This window comes from Anomaloglossus baeobatrachus, chromosome 2 (genome assembly GCF_048569485.1).
Source record: "Anomaloglossus baeobatrachus isolate aAnoBae1 chromosome 2, aAnoBae1.hap1, whole genome shotgun sequence".
NCBI classification, from domain to species: Eukaryota; Metazoa; Chordata; class Amphibia; order Anura; family Aromobatidae; genus Anomaloglossus; species Anomaloglossus baeobatrachus.
The window spans coordinates 435,039,821-435,050,631 of record NC_134354.1 but is presented as its reverse complement, the minus strand read 5'-3'; the positions used below and the strand labels follow the sequence as shown (position 1 = coordinate 435,050,631).

Genomic DNA, 10,811 nt, shown 5'->3' with positions numbered 1-10,811 from the left:
ATAAAGGGGTCTATTTAACCTGTATAACAATGTCATTATGCCCATTCCCTTACTTTAACATGCAGAATCCTCATGACAGGTCCTCTTTAAGCATTTCTATGAATTCAAGCATTTCACAAAACATGCTCACAAGTTCCTTGTTACTGCTAGTTATAAAAGTATTTATAGCCATTGTAATTTTGCAATGAAGAAGCAGTGGTACTTATTGGTGGATGCAAGGAATAATCAGCAAAAGGAGGAGTTAAAAGAAGGAGTTCACCTTCCCTGCAATATACCCTCTCCTGTATAAAGTCTGGCAGAGATGTGATTACAGTGTAAAGGTGCTGATTGATCCTGACTGAAGCCATCAGTTTATGCAGAAATGAAATTCTTCTGCTTGTTCCTCTCCCTCATACTGCATAGTACCATATCTTCTGCATCAGAAGGTAAGTCAGGTCTCATCTTTTTATTCTGCTGCCTAAAATTTCACTGACAAATTACTTTGTATCCTGTTCATTGTACAAAAATAAGAAGATTGCAAAACCGAGCTTATTACAGAACTCGCATATCGGTGCTTTATCAGTCATCCATTTCCCAGGAAGGCTGCAGTGAGAATGAAAAATTACTGGTTTTGTGCTACTGAATTTATATGACAACTGACACAAATACCAGTGGATAGTACTATTTTTCTGTTATTTTATCTAATATATAAAGATGATCTACTGGAAGAAGTTAGGGGAGACTGGATATCATCACATCACTTAAGCTTGTCACTCAAAATTATATCTAAAGTGTTTAATTATTATATTACTCTTTGTAATAATCACTGACCAGAGTTTACATTAATTTATTTTTATTAACTAGTATATCTTTAATACAATTGAAATATATGTCCTATAAATGAGTAGAATATTTAATACTAGAGACAAGGAATACTGACATAAACCCTGCTCAATAGATTATTGTCAGTGCAAACCAATATTGCCCATTTGATGAACCCAAAGTTTACCTTGGTGTCAAGAAACATTGATATAGAAGTGTATTTTTCACATTGTATACTGAACATGACCTGAGTTGTAGTGTTTTCCATATAGATATTTTATATATATATATATATATATATATATATATATATATATATATATATATATATATATATATATATATACATATGATAGATAGCTAGGTAATATATCATAGATGGATGATATATATTAGATAGATGATAGATAATAGATAAGTAGATGATAGTAGGTGATAATGGATGGATAGTTAGATACAGTAGATGATAGATAATAGATAGATAGATAGTAACTATGGCATGCTGACGGTCACGTCCTTAAGGCTTGTCTTTGCTTTTACATATAGATCAGTTTCTGTCAATGTCACAATTATTCAAGTCATTGAATATTTCAGTTTGCTGTCTTAGAATCAAATCTATCATTTCTAAAGACATGTAAGATATAGAAAATCGCCATTTACTATTATTTAAATTTATAATAATACATGTCAACAATTAATATTAATGCCTGTGGGGTTACAAATATCTATTTAGTATATTGATAATATGGACATGCCATAGACCAGTAGTCCAGCTTTTTCTTTGGTCTGACCGTATACATCATCAGAATGGCGATAAGAGTTGAAGGGAAAAACGCAATACATTACATATGAGTAGTAAAGGAATGTGCTCACCTTATGGGGTTGTGTGTCACTCAACCAGAATTAAAGCATGTAGTCTGCTGCAGCAGAGTCCACGTGCTCAAAAAGCCGCAGCAGATCAGAAACAAAGTAGAAGTGGAACTGTTACTGTGCTGCTGAACATATGGCATAAATATCTTCAGCAGTGCAGTAACAGTTCCACATCTACTTTGCTCCTGATCTGCTTCATCAGAGTGGCGGGCAGTTACACCATATTGGCCAATATCAGTCTTTTTTCAGCCAACTATGCCACCAGGACTTTCTTATGTTGTGGATTCCTGTGTTTTTGTTCAGATTGGAATTTATTTTTGACCCCAAAAATGTCCAGGCAATAATATTTCCAGATTCCTTCTAGTATCATAAAGATATAAACTACGATATACATGAGTATGCTGGGCTTAAAATGAAGACACAAGTATAGTACCTTCTGAAAGGACCCAAAATAAGCTAAACTATCAATATGCACATTTTTGCCTTACTATTTTATTCTTTTTAGGTAGGGGGTCTTATCAAACTGAACTCATTGTTCCTGAACTTTCTAACCATACAGCTGCATTATAAGGGCTCGCTCACATTGGCGTATAATATGGAGGAGTGCAATGTGAGAAAATCTTGCATTGGATTCTCACCAATGTTAGTCTATGAGGCAAAGCAGATCTGCAATTCTTTTTCTAATGCCAAATTGACATGACAAAAGAAAATCACAGCATGCAGTGTTTGACAGCCTATATCGGATAGCACACCCATACAAGTCTATGGGTGCAAGTGAAACATCAGACTGCACTGATGACATCCGAGTGCAGTCTTATATAGGCCGAGACAGATAATGGAGAATACGGAGAGATTAATCTCTCCTCCTCCTCACCTGTGCTCCGATTCGCACATGTAAGAGAATCTGTAGAATCTGTAGAGTAGAATGACACTCGGCTCACGCTCACAGCAGAGCTTCAGCTCAGTGTCATTAGAATATAGCAGGGGTCTCAAACCTGTTGCTTAGGAGCCACATGTGATTTGTAGATCGTGGATGTCTTACAGTGTGGTGCTGTATCACTAGGTCTAGCAAACATCCATGAACAGCAGGTCTGCAGATGGTGACTTTGGTGGTACGGTAGGAACCCCTGGATTTTGGTATGCTGTCTTTATGTTAGTTCTGTGGAGTACTTTGGCTATTATTCCAGTAATGGGGGCTCTGGGTGTTACTACTGTGAGTGGCTTGTGCACCTCTCTCAGTGCTGAATGTGGCTCTCATGGTCAGAAAGGTTGGGGACCTCAGGCAAATAGCATCCCATTCTCTTGCATACATTAACATGAGCCCGGCATAATCTTGAATGTGGAAAGTTATCTTACAAACGTCTCATTTCTGTAACTTGTGTAACTTTTAACACCTGGTCTTTTTTACATAACTCTTAATCTCTCTCCTGTCCGTCTAACTTTCATACAAATATATCAATTCACTTACATTCAGCAGCTGTTATTGCCACATGCCGCAAATCATAGAGTACCATACAAATAATATCATGACAGCCTGGAAACACTGGATATCACCTCCACATACTTATTTTTTTTATCGAATCCAATATTTATTCCCAAATATCTTCCAAAAGTAAGAAAATTGCCTTCTAGTAAGCAGTCTTTGGCATTTGTAGGAATGAAAAAATGTCAAGGTCATGATAAATTAATGGTATGTTTGTTTCAAATCTTCTTGCCAGGGGTCCCCAACCTGCAGCTCGGGAACCACATGTGGCCCGCAAGCCCATGATGTGTGGCTTACGGCTGTCTGCCAGCTTGGTGCATTAGCACCAGGTCTAGCAAAAGTTATGAAGAGCAGGTCTCCAGATGATGAATTATGTGAGTAGCCCCACACAGAAGAGCATATCTGGATGGAGGTAGGCTAGGATCTCCTGGATCTTGGTATAGCCTCAGTGTGATTTCTGTGAAGAAGCTTTTGCTGTCATTATACCAGTAATGGGGGTGCTAGGTGTCACTACTGTGAGGGGGTGGGAGCTGGATGGAGTTAGGCTAGGATCTCCTGGATCTTGGTATACTGCCTCTGTATAATTTCTGTGGAGAAGCTTTTGCTGTCATTATACTGGTTATGGGGCACTGTTTGTCACTACTGGGAGGGAGCTGGTTTTGGCTCATGACCCTCTCTCACAACTGAAGGTGGCACTCAAGGTCATAAAAGTTGAGGACCACTGCTCTTGGCAGTGTGGTAAATATGCATATTCCTGATGTTTCAGATTTAGGGTGCATTTACACTGGCTACCCCACAGCCATTAAATGATCAATGATTAGGTACACAGAAGTCAATCAGTGATCATTTAATAGATTGTTTAGACAGGTCGAAGACACTCCTCTGCACAGAACAGACGATGTGAACAATCGTTCTGTGCACGTAGACCATCTATGTTCTCAGCAGCACATGTCCTGTTTACGATGATGTGCTTCCGAGAACGTTGACTTTTTAGCAAGTTTTTAAATCAATTCACGCAATGAACCAAATGTTTAACACTTTATCAGGTGATTGACAGCCAGTTTAGAAACTGGAATGATTGGAAAGGAGCATCTAGGAAAGCTTAAATAAAAAAAGTAAGTGTACCCTTACATTACAGTGTTAAATACATGGATCACTATCTCGATCTACATATATGGAGACGGGCGACTAACAAAATAAGTCAAATTAGATCAAATGCTATAAATTCCCAGGATAACAAAGCATATGGACGACTAAGGAGAGAAAAGGCAACTTTCTTTGCTTCAGAGACTGTATTCATAATTAGAAAAATTACTGATATTGTGGGGGGGGTTACCACAATATACATAAAATGATATTATCCCAGACCTAGAGTGTCATTTTATATGAGGAAAAAAACACTGATTAGATTACAGGGGGTTATAAGGCCCCATAATGTTAAAAAAAATACAAGCTAAAGTATAATTATACATACTGTATTCCTATATGACAGCCGTTCAACACTTATGCCATGTAAATATATGCTTGATGGTAGTGGAATAAAATGTAAAAAAAAATGATATTTTATTAGTTTAATTAAAATTACTTAGTCACAATACCAGTAATAAATATCTCTAAGGTCAGCATCCAGTACGATGAGTTACTCACAGTAAGCATTGGGGGAGATATAAGCCCATGGAAATTATTCTGTGTTAAGAAATATCTTCTGTGTATATAATGAAGAAGAATGTGATGATTGTGAATCATTCATGTAAGCCATAACACCATTTCTTACCCCTATGTAACATACTGTGTGTCTATCTGTAGAGAATAAGGTGACATTTTGCAATAGATGTCATGAGCCCATATCATTAGTCTTGTGCTATTTTTTGGAATGATAATAGTTAGAAGCATTGTTAATAGCTATAGAGAATGTGAGCAAACATATAGACACTAGTGATGAGCGAGCACTACTATGCTCAGGTGCTCGGTTGGTACTCGTACAATTGAACACTCGGATGTGTGCGACTTGAGCTCCTGAGTATAATAGAAGTCAATGGGGAACTGCAGAATTTTTCTGGAAAATTTCCCAGAAAATGCTTGAGTCCCCCATTGACTTCCATTATACTTGGGAACTTGGTCGGTACTCGCACAGTTGAAAGCTCAGATGGGTATGACTTGAGCATCTCAGTATAATGGAAGTCAATGGGGAACTCCAGCATTTTTCTGGAAGATTTTCAAGAAAATGCATGGGCTACCCATTGACTTCTATTATACTTGGGTGCTCGCTTGGTACTCGTATAGTTAAATACTCGAATGGGTGCGACTCGAGCACCCAAGTATAATGGAAGTCAATGGTGGATTCAAGCATTTTTCTGGAAGATTTCTCAGAAAATGCTTGGAGTTCCCCACTGACGTCCATTATACTTGGTACACAAGTCGCACCCATCCAAGCGTTCAACTGCTCTTAATGAGTACCAAGCACCCGAGCATGGTAGTGCTCACTCATCACTAACAGACACTGATGAATTTCAATTTGAGAATCATAGGAATGAATACATACGATAAATAATATCCTATAGAGAATTATACAACAAGACAATAAAAGGATTAAAAGAACCTTTAAATGGGTAACTTTGGTTACATTAATTTTCTACATAATAAGCATGTATGTTGTGTATATTCTCTTATAAATAACAATGTCAGCTTTGGGTGTGTTTTATACAATGAGATATGTTTTCTGTGGTAAATTAGTAAATTTCCCCCAAGGTAAGAGAACTACAGAAAAATATATGAAAGGCTTATCTGGAGCAAAGCTGTCATATCTCATCTCTGGACATCAAATCACTATTAATAAATACAGCACAAGGTTGTATTGGATTAATGCTACTAACTACGGAAGAAAATAGGTTGTAAACTGAAGAGAGTAGAAATCTTTTCTGAATTGATCTTTTGTACACTTGGAAGCTGTGTTATATGATGCCAATTAAAACTTTATAAAGATGAAGGAGTGTAAATCTCTTGTTGGCCTTCAAAGTTAGGTCAATAGCCATGATCAATTCTTATATAAAAAACAGATGTTAAGAAAAGATCTATCTATTATCTATCATCAAAATGTATATATCTGTCAGAATTTAACTATTATGATTTCCCTTTTTAATAACTTTTTAACATCTGTAATACTTTTTCTAAATTACATTTTTACAAAAAATAAACAGCAGCTCAGAGTACTTATAACTAAACTAATAACAGTCCCAAAATAAAAGGTCCAACAAACACAAAAAGGTATGTATGAATAAATAAATATATTTTTCATACATATACAGTACAATAATATAATACATATTATCTACCTCTCTGGACCTGACATTACCTCTCTACTAACCAAAATTCCACAATGTCTGTCTGCTATTTCATCCTTCTTCTCTGCGCAATTCCTAAAACTTAGCAGGGACAAAACAGAGTTCATTGTCTTTCCTCCTCCTCACTCATCTTCTCCAACAAGCCTTTACATCAAACTTCATGGTTGCTCACTCTCCCCAGTCTCATAAGCTTGTTGTCTTGGTGTAACCCTCGACTCTGCTCTATCCTTCAAGCCACACATCCAAGCCCTCTTCACCTCATGCAGACTACAACTCAAAAATATCTCCCGGATCCGTGCTTTCCTTAACCAAGAATCAGCAAAAACATTAGTGCATGCCCTCATCATCTCCCGCCTCGACTACTGCAACCTCCTGCTCTCTGTCCTCCCTTCCAACACTCTTGCACCCCTCCAATCTATCCTAAACTCTGCGGCCTGCTTAATCTACCTCTCCCTTTGCTATTTCCCAGCCTCGCCACACTGCTAATCCCTTCACTGGCTTCCCATCGCCCAACGACTCCAGTTCAAAACATTAACCATGACACACAAAGCCATCCACAACCTGTCTCCTCCTTACATCTGAGACCTAGTTTCCCGGTACCTACCTGCACGCAACCTCAGATCCTCACAAGATCTCCTTCTCTACTCCTCTCTTATCTCCTCTTCCCACAATCGCGTACAAGATTTCTCCCATGCCTCCCCCATACTCTGGAAAGCTCTACCTCAGCATATCAGACTCTCCCCTACCATGGAATGCTTCAAGAGGAACCTCAAGACCCACCTCTTCCAACAAGCCTACAACCTACAATAGCCTTCAGTCCAGTACACCACTGCGCAACCAGCTCTGTCCTCACCTATTGTACGATCACCCATTCCCTGTAGACTGTGAGCCCTCACGGGCAGGGTCCTCTCCTCCTATACCAGTCTGTTTTATACTGTTAATGATTGTTGTACGTATACCCTCTTTCACTTGTAAAGCGCCATGGAATAAATGGCGCTATAATAATAAATAATAATAAATAATAATAATATTATATACATTTTATACTTATGTAATGCATGTAGTCACAGAGCAGAATTGTCAATCACTCCTCAGTCCTACCCACTTTGAACTTCTTAGTATTATAAACATTAGAGGAATTACACTTTCTAATTATTAAACATTGGGATTGATTCTTTAGGAAGAATAAATTAAATTCACTACCAGCCTTTGGCCTACCAATGAACCTATGCTTCATGGTTGGAAAACTGAAAGACATGTTCCATTATTAGTGATCTGATATAGAACTTGAAGACCATATGAATGGAGACCACCAGCCATCTAATACAGTTAGGTCCAGAAATATTTGGACAGTGACACAATTTTCGCGAGTTGGGCTCTGCATGCCACCACATTGGATTTGAAATGAAACCTCTACAACAGAATTCAAGTGGAGATTGTAACGTTTAATTTGAAGGTTTGATCAAAAATATCTGATAGAAATTGTAGGAATTGTACACATTTCTTTACAAACACTCCACATTTTAGGAGGTCAAAAGTAATTGGACAAATAAACCAAACCCAAACAAAATATTTTTATTTTCAATATTTTGTTGCGAATCCTTTGGAGGCAATCACTGCCTTAAGTCTGGAACCCATGGACATCACCAAACGCTGGATTTCCTCCTTCTTAATGCTTTGCCAGGCCTTTACAGCCGCAGCCTTCAGGTCTTGCTTGTTTGTGGGTCTTTCCGTCTTAAGTCTTGATTTGAGCAAGTGAAATGCATGCTCAATTGGGTTTAGATCTGGTGATTGACTTGGCCATTGCAGAATGTTCCACTTTTTTGCACTCATGAACTCCTGGGTAGCTTTGGCTGTATGCTTGGGGTCATTGTCCATCTGTACTATGAAGCGCCGTCCGATCAACTTTGCGGCATTTGGCTGAATCTGGGCTGAAAGTATATCCCGGTACACTTCAGAATTCATCCGGCTACTCTTGTCTGCTGTTATGTCATCAATAAACACAAGTGACCCAGTGCCATTGAAAGCCATGCATGCCCATGCCATCACGTTGCCTCCACCATGTTTTACAGAGGATGTGGTGTGCCTTGGATCATGTGCCGTTCCCTTTCTTCTCCAAACTTTTTTCTTCCCATCATTCTGGTACAGGTTGATCTTTGTCTCATCTGTCCATAGAATACTTTTCCAGAACTGAGCTGGCTTCATGAGGTGTTTTTCAGCAAATTTAACTCTGGCCTGTCTATTTTTGGAATTGATGAATGGTTTGCATCTAGATGTGAACCCTTTGTATTTACTTTCATGGAGTCTTCTCTTTACTGTTGACTTAGAGACAGATACACCTACTTCACTGAGAGTGTTCTGGACTTCAGTTGATGTTGTGAACGGGTTCTTCTTCACCAAAGAAAGTATGCGGCGATCATCCACCACTGTTGTCATCCGTGGACGCCCAGGCCTTTTTGAGTTCCCAAGCTCACCAGTCAATTCCTTTTTTCTCAGAATGTACCCGACTGTTGATTTTGCTACTCCAAGCATGTCTGCTATCTCTCTGATGGATTTTTTCTTTTTTTTCAGCCTCAGGATGTTCTGCTTCACCTCAATTGAGAGTTCCTTAGACCGCATGTTGTCTGGTCACAGCAACAGCTTCCAAATACAAATCCACACACCTGTAATCAACCCCAGACCTTTTAACTACTTCATTGATTACAGGTTAACGAGGGAGACGTCTTCAGAGTTAATTGCAGCCCTTAGAGTCCCTTGTCCAATTACTTTTGGTCCCTTTAAAAAGAGGAGGCTATGCATTACAGAGCTATGATTCCTAAACCCTTTCTCTGATTTGGATGTGAAAACTCTCATATTGCAGCTGGGAGTGTGCACTTTCAGCCCATATTATATATATAATTGTATTTCTGAACATGTTTTTGTAAACAGCTAAAATAAAACTTGTGTCACTGTCCAAATATTTCTGGACCTAACTGTATATAAAGCTGAATGTGTGTATGTATGAATGTATGTGTGTGAGTGTGTATGTGTGTGTTTATGTGTGTGTGTGCGTGTGTGTGTGTGTGTGTGTGTGTGTGTGTGTATGTCCGAGATTGGCATCTGCACCGTTGCAGCTACAGCCACAAAATTCTGCACACTCACACGTCTGGACCCCGAGAGTGTCATAGGCTATGTTGTGAGGCGAAATTTTAACCCTGCGTGTTCCAATTTACCAATCGATTTTGCCCCTATCTACATAATGGGGAAAAAGTGAAACGAAAAGTGTATCCGCACCGTCGCATTTACAATCACAAAATTTTGCACAGACACCTCATGTGACCCAGGGAACGTCGTAGACTATGTTTTGACAGGAAAATTTAACCCTGTGCTTTACAGTTACTCTCCAAAAAACATGTCTTCATTAAACTAAATGGAGCCTGGAACTACAGGTTATTAGTAGGAGCTGTGAGTGGTTGCTATAGGAACAAAAGACATTCATAGTATAAGAAGCTTATATGTGAGGTAATAAGGTGTCGGTGGGGAGACGGATAGAGAGAGACAGAGAGAGACAGAGAGACAGACAGACAGAGACAGACAGGGAAAGAGACAGAGAGATAGAGACAGACAGGGAAAGAGACAGACAGAGACAAATGGTGAAAGAGACAGACAGAGACAGATGGTGAAAAAGACAGACAGAGACAGACGGGGAAAGAGACAGACAGAGACAGACCTGGAAAGAGACAGACCTGGAAAGAGACAGATGGGGAAAGAGACAGACAGACATGCAGACAGGGACAGAGACAGGCAGACAGGGAAGGAGGAGACAGCCAGAGAGACAGACAAAGATAGATGGGGAAAGACACAGACCTTGATAGAGACAGACGAGGAAAGAGACAGAGAAATAGAGACAGACAAAGACAGGCAGGCAGGGAAAGAGACAGACAAGAAAAGACACAGACAAAGAGATGGGGAGACAGAATGGGAAAGAGACAGACCTGGGAAAGAGACAGACCTGGGAAAGAGACAGACCTGGAAAGAGACAGACCTGGAAAGAGACAGATGGGGAAAGAAACAGAGAGATAGAGACAGACAAAGAAAGAGACAGACAGAGACAGGCAGATGGGGCAAGAGATAGATGGAGAAAGAGACAGATGGGGAAAGAGACAGATGGGGAAAGAGACATATGGGGAAAGAGACAGGCGGGGAAAGAGACAGATGGGGAAAGAGACAGATGTGGAAAGAGACAGACGGGGAAAGAGGCAGACGGGGAAAGAGGCAGACAGGGAAAGAGGCAGACGGGGAAAGAGGCAGACGGGGAGAGAGGCAGACGGGGAGAG

General features: G+C 39.5%; 1 protein-coding gene across 1 annotated transcript in view; it reads left to right on the top strand.

Moving 5' to 3' along the window:
- The first annotated feature begins 291 nt into the window (after positions 1-291).
- Positions 292-10,811, top strand: part of CA4 (carbonic anhydrase 4) — a 79,116-nt gene continuing 68,596 nt past the window's right edge. The window contains exon 1 of the mRNA XM_075334176.1: positions 292-425. Within this exon, the coding sequence (XP_075190291.1) occupies positions 362-425 (64 nt within the window). The 5' untranslated portion in view covers positions 292-361. The remainder of the gene's footprint in view (positions 426-10,811) is intronic.